Source organism: Rhinoderma darwinii, chromosome 5 (genome assembly GCF_050947455.1).
Source record: "Rhinoderma darwinii isolate aRhiDar2 chromosome 5, aRhiDar2.hap1, whole genome shotgun sequence".
Classification (NCBI taxonomy): domain Eukaryota; kingdom Metazoa; phylum Chordata; class Amphibia; order Anura; family Rhinodermatidae; genus Rhinoderma; species Rhinoderma darwinii.
Window position 1 is genome coordinate 136964767 of NC_134691.1, and position 23110 is coordinate 136987876.

Sequence of the window (23110 nt, forward strand, 5' to 3'; positions counted from 1 at the left end):
TATCATAGTTATGTACGATGCTAGGAGTCCCTGCCTCGCTGCAGGACAACTGTCCCGTACTGTAATCATGTTTTCAGTACGGGACAGCAGTTCCACGGAGAGGCAGGGACTCCTAGCGTCGTACATAACTATGATGCTAGGAGCCCGGCTCCCTGCACTGTGTTCGGTCCGGGTCTTCCGGCCGAAATACGTTCCGTACATTACGGACGTAACATGGTCGTGTGAACCCAGCCTAAAGGGTCTTTGCTCAGGAACCAAATTTTTAAAGGGCAAGTCCACATTCAAACACCATTTCATATATACAGTAGATATAATGTATAAATATTGAGTAATGGAGTTACACCCACCCCAGAGTTGCATTCAGAATTGTACTGGTTACATGGAAACCAACTAAAAGCTTTGTAAGTCAAACACATCCCCAACATCTCAGCTGAGCTCTTGTACTTCAGTGGGAGAGGTGTTATTTTTTTCTACAACAGATTATTGTACAAGTGGGAATACACTTTACAGAACGCAGATCAACACAGATGACTATGTGGACATCAAGACAAGGGAATGCTGGGAGATTTTAGCTCTGAAGCCTGCAGAATTATAAATGTAGTTATAATATAGGTTGAAATATATGCATTTGGAATGATACGCGACCTTTATTGTAGATTTAGTAAAGGTAAACATACATTTATGGAAAACATTGGAAAATAACTTACAACTTAATGTTGTACACTAAACATTAAGCGCATAGACCGCGTTAAATAGTGCAGTAAAGTGGAAATTTAAGTATTGAAATTCAAAGCTATTTTACAAGGTCTAATACTAAAGACAAGCCAGAACAAGTCTGTATAGTACAAAGTTCTCAAACATCAAGTCTCAGCCATAATCCATGTCTAGTGAATGTGCTTTTTCTGCGGTGTCTATTAAGGTAATGTCACCAACTAGTTAACAGTGTCCCCACATTAATAATCCAATGACTGATCCATGTCTGCTCTTTATGGACAGGATGTGGCTATAAGGAGTTCTCTATACTGTATATAAAACCCACGAAGGGCAGACTGATCAATCAATTTGCAAGTAGTGCATTGAACAAACCACATCTATGTTCAGTGGCAGTCCATAGGGGTGCCCATACACATTAGCTGTGCCCGATTATCTAATGGTAAGGGGGATGTTTAGGGAAAGAACAACAGGCATATTGCATTCCAACAGGCCCGATCCTTTGTTACCGCAGGAGATAAGCCGCTGCCGGATATGTTTGGCAGTGGCTTATTCCTCTATCCCTGTTAAAAACAAATGCCCGCTCGGCCTAGCCCAAAGGAATAGCTTTCGACCGAAAGCTATTTCAAGTAAATGGGCAGCTCAAACAGGAGCTGTAACCAGGTCCTAAGATCTAGTGTACAAATATTACCTTTAGCCCCTTCCTCACAGTTTTGATCATTTTTTTATTTTATTTTTTCTGCTCCCCCTGTTGCGGAGTAATTCTGCTCCGTACTTTATGTACCAGATATGGTAATTCACTGTAGTTAGCCAATGGGGCGTTAACTACAGTGAATCTCCCTGAGTGGAGCCATCATCACTACCTCTGATGCTGTCCAATCAGCGTGAGGCAGCTCATGACAAGCCTTGACCAGTGAGACCATGCTGGGAGAAGACTTCTTATGAATATAAAAAAAAAATATGATGGAAACAGGACGGGGATGGGGGTTGAGGCTAAAGGTAATATACAGGTCCTTCTCAATGAATTAGATTATCGAAAAGTTTATTTATTTCAGTAATTCAATTCAAAAAGTGAAACTCATATTATATAGATTCATTACACACAGAGTGATCTATTTCCTGCATTTTTTTTTTCTTTTAATGTTGTTGAATATAGTAACATTTAATGAAAACCCAAAATTTAGTGTCTCAGAAAATTTGAATATTATATAAGCCCAATTTCAAAAATAATTTTTAATTCAGAAATGTTGGCCTACTGAAAATTACGTACAGTATATGCACTGAATACTTGGTCGGGGCTCCTTTTGCATGAATTACTGCATCAATGCGGCGTGGAAAGGAGGCGATCAGCCTGTGGCACTGCTGAGGTGGTATGGAAGCCCAGGTTGCTTTGATAGCGGCCTTCAGCTCGTCTGCATTGTTGGGTCTGGTGTCTCCATCTTCCTCTTGACAATAGAGAATCTATGGGGTTTAGGTCAGGCGGGTTTGCTGGCCAATCAAGCAGTGATACTGTGGTTATTAAACCAGACATTGGTACTTTTGGCAGTGTGGGCAGGTGCCAAGTCCTGCTGGAAAATGAAATCAGCATCTCCATAAAGCTTGTCAGCAGAGGTAAGCATGAAGTGCTCGAAAATTTCCTGGTTGACTCTGGACTTGATAGAACACAGTGGACCAACACCAGCAGATGACATGGCTCCCCAAACCATCACTGACTGTGGAAACTTCACACTGGACTGCAAGAGACTTGGATTGATGCCTCTCCACTCTTCCTCCAGACTCCGGGACCTTGATTTCCAAATGAAATGCAAAATTTACTGTCATCTGAAAACAGGACTTTGGACCACTGAGTAACAGACCAGTCCTTTTTGTCCTTATCCCAGGTAAGACACTTCTGATGTTGTCTCTGGGTCATGAGTGTCTTGACACAAGGAATGCGACAGCTGTAGCCCATGAACTGGATACATGTGTGTGTAGTGGCTCTTGAAGCACTGACTCCACTCCTTGTGAATCTCCCCCATATTCTTGAATGGCCTTTTCTTGACAATCCTTTCAAGGCTGCGGTTATCCCTGTTGCTTGTGCACCTTCTACTACCACACTTTTTCCTTCCTCTCCACTTTCCATTAATATGCTTGGATACAGCCCTCTGAACAGCCAGATTCATTAGCAATGTCCTTTTTTGGCTTACCTTCCTTATGGAGGGTGTCAATGACTGTCTTCCCCACGATTGTGTAGCCTACTGAACCAGACTGTTGGACAATTTAAAGGAACAGTGTCATCACAATTTTTTTTTTCATAAGTTAAAGATGTTAGTGCTTTATTAAAAACGTTTATATTTATTTGTGTGTTTGTGTTTTACTTTTTCTTATTTTTACACTTTTTCTTCCCTATGGGGGCTGCCATTTTTTGTTCCATTTCTGTATGTGTCGATTAACGACACATACAGACATGGAATACGGCAGCCACAGTCCCATAGGGACTGCGAACGGCTCCCGTCCCATCCACTTCTGTGTACGCCGTCTGTGTGGGAACTGCGCATGCGCCGCTCCCACACAGTCCAATTTGAAATTGGCGCCGTCCGGCGCCATTTTCCTGTGGACCGGAAGTCGCGGCCGGACAGTAAGATTACTACTTCCGGTCGCGGCTTCCGGACTTGTGCACTTGGACCAGCGGCAGCAGACGGAGCGGACGGGCCGGAGGGAGCCGCGGCGGCAGGAGCAGGTAAGAGATTTCAATGTATGTTCGCGTTTGTGTACGTTTACTACTGTATGTAAACCTACTACACTGTGTGTTAGCTCAAAAAATGGCGACATACAGTGTAGGAGGTTAGACCGTTCAAACTCCTCGTTTATCCCGGCACTAGCCAGGATAAAGGAGGGGGGGATGCTGAGAGCTCACTAGAGCGAGGGCTTTTTACCCAATTTTGCAATGCTGCAATTTTGGGAATAGCTCCATCTAGTGACCAGCAATGGGAAATATTATAAATTAGAATCTAATTTATAATATTTCCTGACTCGTGAAAAAAATTAACAAAAATTTGAACAATGTTTAATCACCTACACACTAAATGTTTAATTAAAAAAAAACAAACATGTTTTTCTGGCAACACATTCCCTTTAAAGGTTAGGAAACCTTTGCAGGTATTTTGTGCTGATCAGCTGATTAGAGTGGGACACCATGAGTCTGCAATCTTGAACTTTTACCCAATATTCTAATTTTCTGAGACACTAAATTTGGGGTTTTCATTAACGGTTAGCCATAGTCTTCAACATTAAAATAAAAAAAATGCTGGAAATAGATCGCTCTGTGTGTAATGAATCTATATAATATATGAGTTAGGGCTTATTCAGACAAACATAAAATACGTCCGTGCAACGCTCGTGATTTTCACGCGCCTCACACGGACCTATATTAGTCTATGGGGCCGTGCAGACAGTAGCGTGATTTTTACGCAGCGTGCGTCCGCTGCGTAAAGCTCACGACATGTCCTATATTTCTGCGTTTTTCGCGCATCACGCACCCATTAAAGTCAATGGGTGCGTGAAAATCACGCGCACCACACGGAAGCACTTCCGTGGGACGAGCGTGATTCGCGCAACAGCAATGAAAAGTATGAATGAAAACAGAAAAGCACCACGTGCTTTTCTGTTTACAAACATAGAAACAGAGTGTCATAATGATGGCGGCTGCGCGAAAAGCACGCAGCCACGCACCATATGATCATGACACACGGAGCTGTTAAGTGCCTTTTGCGCATGCAAAACGCCGCGTTTTTTGCGTGCGCAAAACGCACACACTCGTGTGAATCCAGCCTTAAACTTTTGCAATTGAATTACTGAAATAAATTAACTTTTTGATGATATTCTAATTAATTGAGAAGGACCTGTATGTACATTAGATGTACCAGGTCCTCTTTAAGAAAAGTTTTAGCAGAAGATATGTTACCAAAAACGTAGCAAATGTTTCTGCGCCTTTTCATCATCATTATAGCACTCTTTTCTGATGTAATACACCATTATTAGGGATTGCATTAACCAATGCCCACATTCTCCAGCTTGTAGAATAGAAATAGTATCATTTAGGGCTGGGTTAATTAATCGAAAAATAACCGAATTTATTGCGTAATTAGCCGATATCATCTTGTGCATTTCAGATTCTTAATTTTTTTCCCCCCGGTTTCAACTGGATCTGTGTGTTAGGGGCAGCTATGGGGGAGCATTTTACTGTGTGCGGGGCACTACTATGGGGGCATTATACTGTGTGGAGGGCAGTTATGGGGGGCATTATACTGTGTGGAGGGCAGTTATGGAGGGCATTATACTGTGTGGAAGGCAGTTATGGAGGGCATTATACTGTGTGGAGTGTCCTGTGGGCTAGGGTTGCACAATGCATCGAAATTTCAATACTGTTTCGATACCGTGCACCCTTAAACGGCTCAATGCCGTTAATTCATGTATTTTTCGATACGAAGCTGTGCGGCCGCGCAGCTAAGTATAGTAACACATGAATGGTTTTAGAGCGTGTAATACAGCCATTGCCCCGATCCGGAGTCCTGACAAGTGCGCACACAATCAGCATGATGTGATGCGACCAGCGCTGCACTAAGGATTTCCGGCACTGAAGACAGAACATGGTGAGCGCACTACAAAACACCCCTATGTTCTGCCTTCAGTGCCAGCGCCACTGCTCATTAGTGTAGTGCCGGCCGCATCACCTCATGCTCACGCGCACTTATTGTCAGGAGCGGGGCAATGGCTGTGATCCGAGTGACGGCAGTGCTTTCTGCTGCTCATTCGCTCTCTTCTCCGCCTCACAGTGCGAAGTGCACGTGAGGAGGAGATTTTTTTGCTCCCTAATTCCCGGCCCCAGCTTCGGCCAACACTGTGGCCGGTGATTCCGCTCCAGGAGAAGTCCCTCACTTCACTGTCCATATATAGAAGGTGATATCAGGAACTTCTCCTGAAGCGGAATCCCCGGTCACAGACGTCCCCGACAGCTGTGGCCGGTGATTCCGCTCCAGAAGTCACTGTCCATATATGGACAGTGAAATCTGGGACTTCTTCTGGAGTGGTCACCTACAGCGGTGCTATCTACAGGAAGGGGGGGGGTGCCATCTACAGGGGTACTATGTACAAGGGGGCTGTGTGGTACTACCTACAGGGGGGGCAGTGGCATTATCAACAGAGAGCAGTGTGTGGCATTATCTACAGGGGTGCTGTGGCGGTATCTATAGAGGGCAGTGTGTGGCAAAAAAAATTAATTTACAAATGAAATACATCAGTTTTTAAAACGGACAGTGAAAAAAAACGTATGCAATATCGGAAACACGGCCTGGAACGTATTTAAAACAGACGGAAAACGGCCGAGAAAAGTGAACCAAAACGGCCGTTTTTAATCGGCCGACACTCGGACCCCATCATGTGAATAGAGCCTTATAGTGGCATCCGTTGCCTATAGATTATAACGGAATCCGTTTAACATATACGACATGAACAGGGTCTTGAGAGTTCATGACGTATATATATCTAACGGATACCATTATAGTCTATGGTGACGGTTGCCACTGTTGAGGCATTCGTCACAGCCTACGTTTAACGTATACGTCCGGAGCTTTTCCCGGCGTATACGTTAAATGTAGGCTAAAAACGGGTTGTAAACAGGTTAAACCACGAGTCTATTTACAATGAAAACAGTAAACGGTGAACATAAAACATTCACTATGTCATCAGAGGATTCTGAGAAGTCTGAGCGTACATGGGATCAATTACTTTTATCCAAGAATAAAAACTTGCTTAAAAGGGAACCAGTCACTAGACTTTAGGATACTAAACCACCAGCATGTCGTCATACTGCTGAGATTTAGCGTCCTGAAATGGCCCGTGGTATTAGCCCTTGTTTACACAGTGCAGAGGTCACATTTTTTTAAGCCAACACCAGGAAAGGAACATAAACTGAAGAAATATATAAAGTAAGGCCTTAAAGAGGCTCTGTCACCACATTATAAGTGCCCTATCTCCTACATAATGTGATCGGCGCTGTAATGTAGATAACAACAGTGGTTTTTATTTGAAAAAACTATCAATTTTGAGCAAGTTATGACCGATTTTAGATTTATGCTAATTAGTTTCTTAATGCCCAACTGGGCGTTTTTTAGCTTTTGACCAAGTGTTCGTTGTAAAGAGAAGTGTGACGCTGACCAGTCAGCGTCATACACTTCTCTCCATTCATGTACTCAGCACATAGTGATCTTGCGAGGTCACGATGTGCTGTCACTTACTCACACATTAACTTTACTGAAGTGTCGACAGTGAATAGACATCACCTCCAGCCAGGACGCGATGTCTATTCACAATCCCGACACTTCGGTAACGTTTGTGTGTCACTTACTCACACAGCACATCGAGATCGCGCTTGCTGTCATTAAGTCCCACACAAACGTTACCAAAGTGTCGGGATTGTGAATAGACATCGCGTCCTGGCTGGAGGTGATGTCTATTCACTGTCAAGACATTTCAAGAGGCTCTGTCACCAGATTATAAGTGCTCTATCTCCTACATAATGTGATCTGCGCTGTGATGTAGAGAACAGTGGTTTTTATTTTGAAAAACGATAATTTTTGAGCAAGTTATGAGCAATTTTAGATTTATGCTAATTTAGTTTCTTAATAGACAACTGGGCGTGTTTTTACTTTTTACCAACTGGGCGTTGTGAAGAGAAGTGTATGACGCTGACCAATCAGCATCATACACTTCTCATTGTTCCAGCCCAGCTTCTTTCACTGCACAATCACGCAGGAACAATGGGCTGGAACAATGAGAAGTGTAGGACACTGATTAGTCACTGATTGGTCAGCGTCATACACTTCTCTTCACAACGCCCAGTTGGTAAAAAGTAAAAACACGCCCAGTTGTCTATTAAGAAACTAAATTAGCATAAATCTAAAATTGCTCATAACTTGCTCAAAAATTATCGTTTTTCAAAATAAAAACCACTGCTGTTCTCTACATTACAGCGCCGATCACATTATGTAGGAGATAGGGCATTTATAATCTGGTGACATTGCCTCTTTCAGTAAAGTTAATGTGTGAGTAAGTGACAGCACATTGTGATCTCGCAAGATTTACAACGCCCACTTGGTCAAAAGCTAAAAAACGCCACGGGGGGAGAAATTTTTTTGAGTTATGTGTGATTCCAGCCTAAATTGGATACCGCAGGAAATTATGGCCGAAAGCCTACATCGACTTTCAGATGAATTTGCTACTGTGGGGGGATAAAAATAAAGTCAATACTTACTTTGCCTGGTCTCCAATACCGACAAGTCACTCCTTCCAGGGCTGGCGTTAGTGGTGCCAGCCTCCTGAGGTGACGTTTTCGCCTATGTGACCGTTGCAGCCGGTGATTGGCTGCAGCGGCAGTCACATGGGATGAAGCGTCATTCCAGGAGGACAGCAGCACTGAGATAAGATAGAGGAGTGAGGCGTCGCTATTCAAACACCAGGAGCAGTGAAGATGGACTTTATTGCAGAATTGCACTCCCATATTGAAAGTCCGTAAAATAAATGAATACTCGCAAATCAATTTCTACAAATAAATTTTCAGGAGCGTGTGGATGAGACTGTTAAAATCTCATCCATTTTGCTGCTACTGTAATACGCTGCAGATTTTCCATCCGTAAATCTGCTACGTGTGGGCCTTAAGGGGAATCGGCCACCATCTTTATGCTGCCCGCAGCATAAGGTAGTGGCAGATGCGGATTTCAGCGTTATCAGTGTTGAATCTGATTGTGGTGACGTTTTTGTGAAACGTACACTATTTGTTACAGCGCTCGCTTTGCGCTATGGGGAAGGAGTGTTCGGCATTCAAGAGCTGCTGCTAACTCTGCCCTCCTCGGCTGATTGACAGTTTCCGCAATATGCACATTAAGGGCTTGTCCACAAGTAAAGGATTTGCTGCCTATTTACTGTCCGGAATTGTGAACGGAAAAAAAAAAGCAGCGGAATACCGTAGCAGCAAAGTGGGTGTGATATAACAAATGTCATCCACACGCTGCGGAAAAACAATCTAGAATTGCGTAATTTTAGTTCCTAAGCATGTCAATTATCGCTGCGGAAAGTGGACTGATTTCCTGCGTTTTTCTGATGTACTGCGTAATTTGCTGTGGAAACGCTGCAGAATTTCTTACAGGGGGCGGAAATAACATCACAGGAAGAAGAGATATCACCATCACACAGGCATTGAAAAAAAAATGCGAAAATCAACATTATTTTCCGCAGTAAAAAACGAATGAAATGTTGCGGATTCTCTGCAGCGGATTGTTTTCTAGTTGATGAGTAAATTTTGCAGAACATCCGTTACGTGTGGACAAGCCCTTATAGGGGAAAAAAAACGGTCAATCAGTGGCGGGAATAGCTGTAGCTCATGAATACGCGCAACGCAAACGTTGCAACAGTTAAAGTTTCACAAAAACGACACCACATGAAAACAGAAGACTCACAACGCTGAAATCCGCGTCTCTGTCACTACCTTATGCTGCCGCCACAGAAAGATGGGGACAGATTCCTTTTAAGAAGTTGGACAACAGTCAGCCGGGCCAGTAACATTAGATGGTCAGCAGAGCGGATCCTGCCATAACATCTAATATATCGATGGGATTATTGATAATTATTGCATTACTGATTATTTTTGCAATAAAAATAGAAGAAATTTGTAGAAGAATTATAGAGCAGCTGACACTTCTCATAGGACATATATATATATATATATATATATATAGCGCATCCATCATACTCAATGGACACTTTTTATTTGCAGCAAGAATGACATATTTTACAGGGCAAGTGTATGCCATAGCCACTGCAGCAAACACGGATCTTTCCAATGTACGGTCGCAGCTACCGCGCCGCTATATAATAAAATCCTACTGAAAAATTCAGATGAGGCAACGGACGGACCTACAAATCCAGATACAAATCCAGTTGTGCGAATCTTAAAATCCACGGGGGCTTTAATATATTTGCTCCTCACAAATCAATAAAATATAGTGCTGGGACTTTAGATTCATGGAACCAATGGGGGTGTGGACTCCCCACCTATAGGATTTTCTGACATTCACACAACATATGGTAACAACATATATATATATATATATATATATATATATATATATATATATATTTATGAGGGGGGGGGGGGTTCACATATTTAAAGTATAAGCTCCACCTGCAGCAGTGCACAGTCTAGAGGTCTCACCATTGCCTTGAATCCCTATTGGGGCTGGAGTTTATGTGAATATTGAAATCCCAAATAAAGTCCATGCCCCCCTCCCGCCGGTGTAGAGTGCTGCCAATACAGCTTATCCCTACAGACAGGTCTCCAGCGTACCCTGTGCGGCCACGCCCACTCCATTAACCCCTGCTGTGCCGCTGTCACCTGCAGAGCGGTCAAGGGTTAATAGGCCACATAACAGGCTCCGGGCTTGGAACTCTTACCCTGTAATTCTTTGGGCACCTCGGAGCTGTCTTCTGTCATTTTGCCCCTCTTGTCTGTGATGGTGCCAGGCAGTGAGGTCCACACAAATTAGCAGCACAACGTCCACCACAACAACGTGCTGCTGCTGTCACTCCGACTGCGGCCTGAGGTGACTGCTACTGTCCATGCCCACCCTGACTGCCCTCCATGCCCCACAGCTCCAGGTTACTCCGATACAACAGGAAATAAACGTATCCCGGCTGAGAAATCCCTTGCACTGACTACTAAGGGGGAGAGGCTTAAAGAGACAGGGAGAGGGGGTGGGGTGTGAATGGCAGATAGGAGGAGGGGAGGCTGATAACAGCAGCTCTCTGTCTTTTCCCTCAAGCTTTGCATTTCTCAGGCATTTTCACTTCCCTAGCCGCCTCCTTCTGCCCGGGTAGACATGAAGCAAGCAGCAGCCACTAGGACGTGGATATGGCTGGTTATCTAATGGCAGAGCAAGGGCACAGGAAGCACATATGGGGCAAGCTGGGTACAATAACAAATGGCAGGCACCCCTCAAGGAGAGACACGAGGACTTCACCTCGAGGCAAAGTCTCAATCAGCCAGGGCTCAGGGAAGAGTATCCACAGCAAGGAAGCAGCATCCTAGGACACAGTACAGGGTGGCACAGTGGGCACTAGCATGCGCGATACAATGCCAATGTTGGTTTCTTATTCAGAGCAAAGTGGAGTTCTTATAACAGAATCTAATGAACAAGAAATAGATTATTGCTTTTTATCGGTTTAAACACTATGGCCAACTTATCCAATTACTAAAGGACGTTCACTGAGGAGAATAAAGTTGAAAGCAGCCTGGAAAGATAAGAAATTGGCACAAAAACGGGCATTAAAGTGGGCAATAGGGACAACCACAGACACCAAGTACAAACAGGTTCTGGGTTAGGGTATGTTCACACGGCCAAATTTCAGACGTATACGAGGCGTATTATGCCTCGTTTTACGTCTCAGAAAATACGGCTCCAATACGTCGGCAAACATCTGCCCATTCATTTGAATGGGTTTGCCGACGTACTGTGCAGACGACCTGTCATTTACGCGTCGTCGTTTGACAGCTGTCAAACGAACTCGTAAAAATACAGCCTCGTCAAAAGAAGTGCAGGACACTTCTTTGGACGTTTTTGGAGCTGTTTTCATTGGAGTCTATGAGAAAACAGCTCCAAAAACGTCCAAAGAAGTGTCCTGCACTTCTTTTGACGAGGCTGTATTTTTACGCGTCGTCGTTTGACAGCTGTCAAACGACGACGCGTAAATAACAGGTCGTCTGCACAGTACGTCGGCAAACCCATTCAAATGAATGGGCAGATGTTTGCCGACGTATTTGAGACGTATTCCCTGACGTAAAACGAGGCATAATACGCCTCGTATACGTCTGAAATTTGGCCGTGTGAACATACCCGAAAACAGCTCTGGATTTTCAGACGTTTTTGTTGACTACGTGTGAACATACCCTAAGAAGACAGGCCCATTTTACTGATTTGATTGTGTAATTTTCAAAGGGGTAAACAACTTTGGACCACTGATCTCACATTGCTGGCATACAGATAGGTATAGGCTACGCGTCAAATACTGGCATCAAAGTGGGCAGATAGACACTTTTTACTGTTTTGAATAATTAATTGTTTTCAAAGGGTTAAATGACTTGACCACGGATCTCGTGCTCCCAACAAATCTATCTGGATTCTATGCATCAAATTCAGTTGAAAACTGGCTCGCTGCTTTGATTTTCCATAGGGCCTCTGAAATATAGAGGTGGAGTCTGAGAGGTTGCCATGGACAACTGCACCACTTTTCCTTTGCGCCAGTTTTGATACATCTCCCCCAGGGTCTTGACACTGCGCTTTAGTACACTCTGCTGATCCAAGCGCAATGAAGATCACACCAAGGCCGGGTCCAGGCAGATCATTTCTGCTGTGGGTTTTGGCGCAAATACATGGCAAATTTGCAAAAATTGCGGATTTTGCTGCGGATTTCACGCTGTGCATTGCAAAAGAATGAGCATGTTCCGGATTTGAAAATCCACAGCATGCTCCGGTTTCCGTGCAGATTTTATTTGGTACGCGTTGAAACCACTTGAATGCTTCGATGACTAAGGCCTCATTTACACGAGCGTGTGCGTTTTGCGCGCGCAAAAAACGCTGCGTTTTGCGCGCGTTTGTATGGCGTATGCACTGCGTATACGCAGCCTTGTTGCGTTTTAAACGCGCGCACGACTAGCGTTTGCATCGCGCGTAAAAAACGCAGAGGGGATTAGTGGGACGCCCGCCTACAAATAGGCCAGCTGGCCCAACCCCTGCTTGCTGGTAGAAATCTGTTTGCAAGGTTATTTCCGCCTCTGCAGAAACCACAGTGTTTGTTTTTCCCTTCAAATTTGAATCGCTTTGACACCCAACTATTATGGCTTCGCCAGCACTGGCGCGTGTGCTTCTTCTCTGGATGATCTCACGTCGGTTTGGCCAGCGCCGACACATGCTGCAGCACCACACGCCTGGAAGAAGTCGCATTTGGGTTCATCCACTTGTGGCCCAACGTACAATAAAAGGGCATTTCCATACCCTGTTTGAGGACTTACGCCGGCATCCCGACAAATTTCGATCCTTCTGCCGCATGTCTGTGGCCACATTTGACCTTCTGCTTGAGCAAACTCGCTCTGGTCTCACCTTCCAGAATACGAACATGAGACGCTGCATTTCGCCCGAGGAACGTCTGCTTGTGACCTTGAGGTATGTATGAAGCTGCTATAACTTAGTCCATGCCGCTGTCTGCTTTACCAGCCCCCCACTAACATGTGTTCTTCCTTTTTCTTTCTCTTTATTTTCTAGATTTCTGGCCACAGGCAATAGTTATCATTCGTTGCATTTTGAATTTCTTTTGGGAGTCACCACCATTTCCTTCATTGTCACATCCACCTGTGTCGTGTTGTGGCAGAGTTTAAAGAGCACGGTCATGCCTCAGCCCACGACAGAACAGTGGCTAAGTATATCAGAGGGATTTCTTAGAGCTACTGAATTTCCAAATTGCATTGGTGCCCTTGACGGCAAACACATTCGTGTGAGAAAGCCCCCACGCAGTGGCTCGCAATACTATAACTACAAGCAGTATTTTTCGATGGTATTGTTAGCCTTGGCGGACACGAATTATTGTTTCACTATTGTTGACATTGGCTCGTATGGAAGCTCGGCAGATGCCCGCATATTCCGTACATCAAGAATGGGGAAGCGACTCGTGAATAGGCGACTGGGGTTGCCGGAACCCTCCATCCTCCCAGGCTCCAGCGGGCCCCCAATCCCGTATGTAATCGTGGCAGATGAGGGGTTTGCACTCACAAGGCAAGTCATGCGTCCCTTTGCAAGAAGGGGCTTGGATGACCGTAGGCGCATGTTCAATCTCCGCCTGGGCAGAGCTCGGCGATGTGTCGAATGTGCCTTTGGCATTATGTCGAACAGGTGGCGTGTCTTTCTGTCAACAATGCAATTGTCCATGCATAATGTCACACGTGTTATCCAAGCGGGTGTAGTTCTGCATAACTTCTGCCGCATTAATGATGCAAACTTTGATGCTGACTATATCATAACACACGCAGACACCACTGACAATGTCCCGGTGATTCCTCTCGGGCGATCTGTCTCCTCCGGCCTTCGAGTTCGTGATACTTTGGCGGCATATTTTGAGTGCCCATCTGGACCAGCACCGTGGGGGGCTGATGACCTGTGAAGGGGTGAATGTTCTTTTGACGCTTCACTACCCACCTGAGATGTGGGCATTTTTTGTTTTGTTTCTTTTGTGTGTTGGGGTTGGGGTAGGGACTCGCAAAACATGAGGACCCTTGACGCGGGTTGCGAGCTTATATCTCTCGGGGTTTGAGCAGGACTTTACACAGTTGCCGACTTACTTTGCCCATATATCCTGTTGTGCGGACTCCAGTTAGGGAAGTCCAATTGCAAGTGTACTTATTTTGCTTCAGGGCCCATGGCAGGACGTAAACTTTGCAATCCCTTTCAAGCCATGTCAAACCACGAGAGATTAACTAAAACCTCATATCACATGTCCATGCATTGGTCCAAAAGGCCAGAAGTGTGTGAGAGTGTAGGCTAAGGAAATGTGTGCCAAACCTTCTGTTGGGTGGTCGAAATGAATAATAAAACGAAATCAAACCATTAACGTTTTTTTTTTTAATTTAGGGATTCGGACCAATCCCAAAATTTGTGGAAAAAAAATTAGACACCAACATGGTGTAACGAAATCCAAAATAAAAACATGATCCCACAATATACGTGGCCAGGCCTGCACCACACACAACAGTGCCGTCCAAATATATTGGCACCAACACACTCAGAGGTGTTGGTATAGTTGGGCTGGGGAGGCATATGCCTGCATTTCAGCACCACTATGCTGGACCTGGAGCTGGGTAGGTTGTTCCTGGCCAGCATAGTGGTGCTGATGTGGTGGCTGGAATGTGGGCCCTGCGAAGTGGGGAGCCATAGGGCGCATGTATGGATGCGGACGGGCCATCTGGGGAACAGGGTGAAATTGGCCAGGCACCTGGGCCGTGGGTGGCGGCATGTAAGTATTTCGCCACTGCTCTATTGCCGTGAAACACGGATGGGGATTGTGTGGCGGTCTGCAAGCGTCGATCAATGTGACGATCGACGCCTGCAGACGGCCCATAAGGTCCATCGGCACCAGGCGTAGGAGGGGCACAATGCTGCGGCCAAAGGCATCATTGCCATCCTCCTCTGCGGCTCGCCTCAAATAGTCCAGTACCCGCGTATCCACCTGGGCAGATGTGGAGGGCTGTGGGGCACGAACACGCCGACTGCGGGCTCGCACGGGCCGCTCCTGGGCTGGAGAGCCAACCGGCCGTTCGGACTGGCCTGGTGCGGGCTCCTGGGGTGTCCGCTCGGGGCTGGGTGGCAGGATATTGGGAGCAGGGGCTTCGGCCACAGACTCCCCCACGTCAGTCTCCTCTGCTGTATCCTCCAAATTGTCGGTGGTTCTACAAGGAGGCAAAAAATTATGAGTACAAAATCTAACAATGCCCACAACAACACGTTGACAGACAGGACCTGGCCAAACACACAGTACACTCATGCAACGACATAAATGCTTACGTGCGCATATCCATGATGTCCTTCAGGAACATCAGCTGTTTCGTATAAATGTAGGGCCGTTTGCGAGATGCCCCATCTCCGCTGCGTCCCTTGTCACCCATCTCTCGCCTGAATTGATCACGGCAGCTCCGCCACCGTGTCTTGATATCTTGGACTGGTGTATGTAACGAAAACAAAACACGCCATCAGAACTATCACCTCTCACTACAAAATGAAGGGCCCTGCAATGGCAATGCGGTGGGACGTGGGGAAGCACCTGCTCCACCAAAGTTTCTCGTGCTCATGTGCGCAATACACATACAGGGCCCAGGTTTTCGATAGGCATGACAGGCATTGACAGAAAATGCCAGGTACTCACCCAACCGAGTGCGGTCACGGGTTCGGCCTGTCTCCCACTCTTGCCCAAAGAGGTTTTTGGCCACCAACTCCCATGCGTCCTCCTTCACCGTCCTGTTGTGATACTCCTCACATCTGTTATCCCATATCGCTGGATGCTCCTGGACAAAAAGTATGAGGCGCTCCACATCCATCCCGCGCGGCATGGCTGTAGTATGTGGCTGTGAAACACTCCAAAATATCCGCAGACAACTCTCCTGGCACTGGCTAGACTTGCCCCCTCGCACTTGAAAGGCAGGCACTTCCTGGTTTGGAGAAGCTTTGTGTAGCTTTATAGACTAATTATAATGGACATAACAGCTCTTGCGTGTTTTTCGCGCATGCAACGCAGGACCGTCCGTGTGGCATGCGTTGTTTTCACGCACCCATTGAAGTCAATGGGTGCGTGTTGCGTGAAAAACGCAAGAATATAGAACATGTCGTGAGTTTTACGCAACGCACTCACGCAGCGCAAAATACACGCATCGTCTAAACAGCCCCATAGACTATTATAGGTGCGTACGACACGCGTGAAAAGCACGCGCGTCGCACGCGCGTATAATACGCTCGTGTAAATGAGGCCTAATACTCATGTGCAATATCAATCTAGCCACACCGCTTTCCTAGGATCCATTTCACCAGATTCTAGGCCACTACATTGTTGTCATCATACACTAAATAATACCAAATTAGCATAAATTATTCAGCTTTTCCATTTTATTTTAGTCCACATTTTTTTCCCCCGCCGTTTTATTTATATAACTTTTTCCAAATTCCAACTCTTCATTCCCACAATCCTATTCACATCCCCTACATTTTTCTGAAAATTTTGTCCACCAAGTTTTTCCCCTTTGTTCCCACCACCATTCTCTAACACTCATCACATTAATGTTTTACCTTTGTAAGTCCCCATGCACACGACTGTAAAAAATCTCCATAATTGCGGACCCCAATTACGGACCCGTCCGGCTCTATTGGCCGCAGACACCGTTCCGTATCGGTACAGAGGGGTGTCCGTGCCGCAGAACTGTGCCGTGAATTATGGAGCATGTCCTACTTTTCGTTTTTTACCGGCCGTGCTCCTATACTTTGTATGGGAACACGGCCCGAAAATGTGGCCCGCGGCCGGCCGTGTCCGCAATCACGTGTTCATGAGGCCTAAGGGTATGTTCCCACACACTGGAAACGCTGCAGCATTTCTGCAACAGAAAATCTACAGCGGAATCTCAAAAAGACGCTGGTCACAGAAATCTGCCGCAAATAGTGCGCTTTTGCTGTACAAATTGCTGCGGAAGCGATGTGGATTTAGTATCACACATTGTTTATAGCAAAGTATATGTGCGCCTCCGGATTTCCAGTGGTTATTACTGCATTTCCGCTGCGTAAACGCTGTACAAGCTGCAACAAAATTCACCTGTTGTAGATTTTATGCTCCCTGTTCAAGTCTATGGACCAAACACACAACGTACAGAACCCCCAGCATAAATTGACGTGCTGCGGAATTGAAAGTCGCATCGCAGAACACTTTCTACGCGACTTTTCTGAAATATTTTTCCGCAGCGTGTGGCTGAGATTTGCGAAAACTCATTTACTTGGCTGCTACTGTAAATGCTGGCGAATTTCTGCACAAAATTCTTTTGCAGAAATTCCGCAGCATTTAGGCTGTGTGGGTACACAGCCTAATTGACATTCAATGCATCATATGTAGATATACCCCCACCAACCACTAGTAGGCTTTTTAAGAATAAATTGTATATATAAAGTGCAAGTGTTTATTATCTTGCTATCTAAGGCCGGGTTCACACGAGAATATTAACGTCCGTAATGGACGGACGTATTTCGGCCGGAAGTCCCGGACCGAACTCAGTGCAGGGAGCCGGGCTCCTAGCATCGTAGTTATGTACGACGCTAGGAGTCCCTGCCTCTCCGTGGAACTACTGTCCAGTACTGAAAACATGATTACAGTACGGGACAGTTGTCCTGCAGAGAGGCAGGGACTCCTAGCATCGTACATAACTATGATGCTAGGAGCCCGGCTCCCTGCACTGAGTTCGGTCCGGGACTTCCGGCCGAAATACGTCCGTCCATTACGGACGTTAATGTGCTCGTGTGAACCCAGCCTAAGAAAGGCAGAGGACTTACCGAAGCCGGTTGCAGCATTGTTACCATAGTTTAACAATCTAAAGGCTAAACTTAATAGACTGAATCTAATGGTTGCACTCACTAAAGTCTATCAAAAGATAGCACTGCTGGGAAGACCAAGACCTGCAACAGATTCCTGTCACTAGGCAAAAAATGGCGCTGCTAGTGTGACATCCATGATCCGCTAAGGCAAAAGCCCTAATTTGGTGAAGTAACCGCAAAAGAGCGATCTCCCCAAAACCACCTGCGGCCGTTGTGTTACTGAGCCACATCCAGCTGCCTTGTAATCCTAGCATTGAAATAGTCCCCTGGCAGAAGAACCGTCCACAGAGCCCCGTGCCTTTGATTAAGTCTAAGGGTATGTTCACACAGGCTATTTTCGGGTGTTTTTCGGCCCGTAAACGGCCCGAAAAACGGCTAAAAATCTAAAGCAGAACGCCGACAAACATCTGCCCATTGATTTCAATGGGAAATACGCCATTCTGTTCTGACGGGGCGTTTTGTACGCGGCCGTTTTGAAAAACGGCCGCAAAAAAGAATCGCATGGCACTTCTTGAGATGTTTTTGGAGCTATTTTTCATAGACTCTAGAAAAACAGCTCCAAAAACGTCCGTAAAAAACGCAGTGAAAAACGCGAGTTGCTAAAAAAAACATCTGAAAATCGTGAGCTGTTTTCCCTTGAAAACAGCTCCGTATTTTCAGACGTTTTTGGTTAAGCGTGTGAACATACCCTTACGCTCAAGCTTTCTGTCACCTGTTCTCTGGTAAGTGCAACACTATCATGACAGGTGACACATAAGACCCACTAGTACCACCCATCGCCCTCTACCATTTCTTCTCCCCTATCTGTGGGGACAGTGTGAGATCAGTGGCCTAAACTCATTTAACCCTTTGAATACAGGAAAATGTGGCTGTCTGCCCAGTATTCATGCCCAGATGCACTTCGGGCCAGCCTGGTTAAACTGAATGGGACGCGCGGCATTCCTATGTGTGTGTTGGTAGTGTGAGATCAGTCATTAAACTCTTTAGTCCTGGCACATACGCTAAATGTGTCCATAGACATCTGTGGGCCTGACAGATGCCAAAAGTATCCTTTTTGTATCCGTTGTGCAGGTAGAATTCGGTATACCTTTGTTTTCGCTGAATAGGAAAGCGCAGCCTGCTGCACTTTCCTTCTCGGTGGACACGGCAAGAAAAACATATGGTATGCTTTTTTTAACTGGTGATCTATGGTTAAGTTATGCAATTGTATGGTATAAGGTTGCAAACTTCTGAAGTATCTGTCCGAGGTATACATTGGGAGTACGTTTTTCACGTCCGAGTTTCACCCGTGCGGGACCTGTTTTCACGGATCCCCATAGACATGAATCAATGGAGGGATCCGTGAAAACGGCAGAAAAAAAGGACATGTTCTATTTTTCAACGGACCCTTCACACAGTCCATTGAAACAACGGCCATGTGAACAGCCCCATTGAATACATGCGTCCGTGTGATGGCCGTTGTTTTATGTGTTAAATAAATCTCCAGTTTCCCCCAATAATTCTGCCAGTTAATCGTTTTTGGAATACTGTTTCAATTTCTAACCCTAGACATGTTTTTTCCCATTGACTACTAAGCACTGATATGGTAGTCTATTGGCATATCACATAGATTTTACTGTCCTATGGCCTCAGTCATATTCTTATAGAAACAACACTATTCAGGTATAGGAAGAAAAAATTGATTATAATAAACAGGGAAAAAATGCCCGTATTTCTTTAATGTCACCTGCTCCTCATATCATATGAGCTACCTCAAATACACACACAGTAAAGGGGACATCTGATTAAGAAAACCCATTTTCAAATATCCTAATGTTCACACATCGCGATTTGTTGCACATTTTGCTGTAGATTTTTTAGACAAATCCAGTAGTTTTTTTCAAAAGGAATGTAAATTATAAAGGAAGAACTTATACTTTTCCTGCCTCCCGGATCCACTAGTGGCCTTGGCTCTGAAATCAGCATTAAAATCTGCAACAAATCACGATGTGCGAACATAGTCTAATTGGGACCCTCTTATACAAGTTAGAGAAGGAGGATCCAGTATGTCCCTGCATCACCAGGACAGTCCATTGAATTCAATAAGAACTGAGTAAAGCTTCACTTTCTCTGCTGCGGTGATGCAGGGAAATGGAAAATTTGCTGCTGGGTTTATGCACAGATCCGAGCTCCTTATCATTAGGAGACTATTCTAACAAAAATGGGGCAACCATTTGAGGCTGGATTCACACACAGCATTTTTCTGCGTTTTGCACGTTTTATGTGGTGTCTGTAATGGCATTTTTAACTGCGTTTTCTATTCTTTTTTTGTGTGGACAGAAGTTACATTAAGGACTTATGCACATATGATATGAAAGTTTTTATTATTCTAAACATTTTTTAAATTGACTTTTACTAAATATGTTGTTTTGTTTTTCCGATACAGCTTCTATGTATCCTCTATACATAGAAACTCAATTGTTCGCTTTGAGACGATTCTGTCAGTTCAGCTTAATCAACTTAGTTGTGATCGATATTAGGTGGTTCCTGTGTGTCAGAGAAAAAGGCATGTACAAAATAACACAAAAAAAGCCATTAAAAATTGCATAAACAAAGCTATTATATTTTACAAAACGCTATTGTTTTAACAGGCCACAGGCTGGAATCACACATGGCAGTTTTTGATGTCATTTTTTTATGCAGTTTTTTGAGCCAAACACAGGTGGATACAAAAGAGAGTCTTTCCTTAAGGCCGTGTTAACAACGGGGCGGATATGCTGCGTAAAAGCATGCAGTGTATCAGCAAAGCAGGGAATTCCAAGCGAAATAGCGCACCAAACTGTTTTTCGCCCAAAATGTCCGCTGCGGAAAACTGCTGCATCTAGCATGCCGGCCTCCTGGGATGACATTTAATCCATGTGACCGCCGCTACAGCCTGTGATTGGCTGCAGCAGCGGTCAAACGGGATGAAGCGTCATGCCACGAGGCTGACTTGGAGGAAGAAACACAAACTCCTTGGTATAGAGTTGGGTTTTTATTCAGAGTTGCGTTTTTTTGCGGCGGAATCGCTGTGAACTCACCGCAAAAAATGCAACAACTGCTATTTGTTGCGTGTTCTACCTCCCCATTGAATTCAGTAGGAAAAACCCGCAGCAAATATGCAGCGATTACACAAATACAATTGACATACTGCAGAATAAAATTCCAAACCGCAGGTCCATTTCTGAGCGTTTTTTCCGCTCAGATTTTTTTTCTGCAGCGTGTGGATGAGATTTGTTCAATCTCATCAACTTTGCTGCTACTGTATTCTGCTGCGTATTTTCCGTCAGCAATTCCAGGTGGAAAAAACGCAGCAATTCCGCTACGTGTGGACAAGCCCTTATAGTTTTCCTTCTTTTTGAATTCACTCCTAGATTTGGCACAAAAAACTGCCATTAAAACAGCATGTGTAAATCCAGCCTTTAAATTATGTATGGACCAATACAATGCAAAATTACTTAGACAGACTCTTTGACTAGCCAGTGGGAACTCCAGTCCCAAAAACTTGTATTTATATATCGCCATGAGAGAATGTAAATAGAGCAGAACCACATGGCCATGTCCATGACACCTTACATACTAATCCAACATGCATGTGGCCATGGGACCCATTTATCTGTGCAGGGTGCTTAGTTGACATAAATGGAATGCTTCCTTTTGGTGCCCTGAGGAGAGGTTTTGAGGGCCACTCTGCAGGTGTAGGGGGACCTTTTGCCTTCTTTTTCTTTGTCCATCTGTTAGGTGCCAAAAGCTAAATTGTCCCTCATGGTATCAAACATCCTTTAATATTTATATGCCATCCTGCACATACCACTGAGCTGCACACAGATAGTTATCGCTAACATCAAACCTGTCTGCAATGGGGTTCACATTTCACTATCTCAGACACACACAAATAAAGGGGCCAATTTCATAGGAAATCAATTAACCTATCAGTAAGGCCTTATTCAGACAAGCGTGTCCGTTTTGCGTCTGCAAAAAAACGGAACGTATTTCATGCATTTCAGTTCTGTATGGTATGTGTGATTTCCGTGTGGCATCAGTGTTCCTGTTTTTTTTTCTCAACATTTTTCTGCCAACTGTTGCGTGAAAACCACGGACAGCACACAGATGTCGTCCATGTGCTGTCCGTGTTTTTCACACACCCATTGACTTCAATGGGCGACATGGTCCACAAAAGTGGACCAAAATAGGACATGCAGTGAGTTTCACACAACAGACACACGCTGCATGAAAAACCACGGACGTGTGAATGGCCCCATTGAATTGCATAGGTCCGTGTTCTGTCCATTTTTTCTAATAAGGTCTGAGTAAGGCCTTAGTATAATGCAGATGTTGCTCATGTTTCCCTTTGAAACAAAGTGTCTAGTGCTGAAAAAGTGCTCAGTGCGACCCAGTAATCTAATATTACTCAAGCATCAGTGATAAAAGGATTATTCGAAATAAAAAACTTAGTTTGGTAGTACCCCTATGTAACCTGTAAATAAAAAAATATATAAAAAAAGGTTTTGCACCTGCTTTCTTTAAAGGGTCATTCCCAGAGTTGCCAATTTTTACCTATCCACAGGATAGGTAATAATTGTTTGGTCGCTGGGGGCCCCACCGCTGGGACCTCCAGTGATCGCGAGAACAGGTGGTCCCAAACCCCCTGTTCCACCTCATTGCTCGACCGCAGCAAGGAAGACATTGAATGGAGCAGCGGTCGAGCATGCGCGCTGCCGCTATATTCAAAGTCCTATGGGAATGACGGAAACAGCCAAGTACAGCGCTCGGCTGTTTCTGTGAGTCCCTTAGACATAGATTGGAGTGGCGGGCACATGCTCGATTGCCACTCCAAACAAGCTTCTCTTCACTGTGGGGGGTGCAGTGAGGATAAAAGTGGCATTCGGAACCCCCGTTCTCGCGATTGGTGAGGGTCCCAGCAGTGGGGCCGCAAGGGATCAGACAATTATCATTCATCCTGTGGATAGGTGATAATTGTTGATTCTGGTACAACCTCTTTAAATATTGTATTCTCCAAAGTGCCATATGAAGTGGTAGAAATTACAGATTTCTGGCAGGCACTGGGAGCCATCTGCTGGTTCAACAAGATCTCAGCTTTTCCTCTGCTTGGGTTTGTTGATATATTAATAGATCTCATTTTCTAAATGTTGAAAAGAGACAGATGGAAACTAGTTCAGAGA

At 44.9% G+C, this 23110-nt stretch overlaps 1 protein-coding gene across 5 annotated transcripts in view; it reads right to left on the minus strand.

Moving 5' to 3' along the window:
• CARMIL1 (capping protein regulator and myosin 1 linker 1) overlaps positions 1–23110 on the minus strand; it is a 489111-nt gene that overhangs the window by 235906 nt on the left and 230095 nt on the right. The window contains exon 1 of one of the 5 annotated variants that reach the window (XM_075826547.1): positions 10198–10602. The exons of the other annotated variants lie outside the window; for them this stretch is intronic. Coding sequence (XP_075682662.1) covers positions 10198–10237 — 40 coding nt within the window. The 5' untranslated portion in view covers positions 10238–10602. Of the gene's footprint in view, positions 1–10197; positions 10603–23110 lie in introns of those variants that run through there. 5 annotated transcript variants of the gene reach the window in all.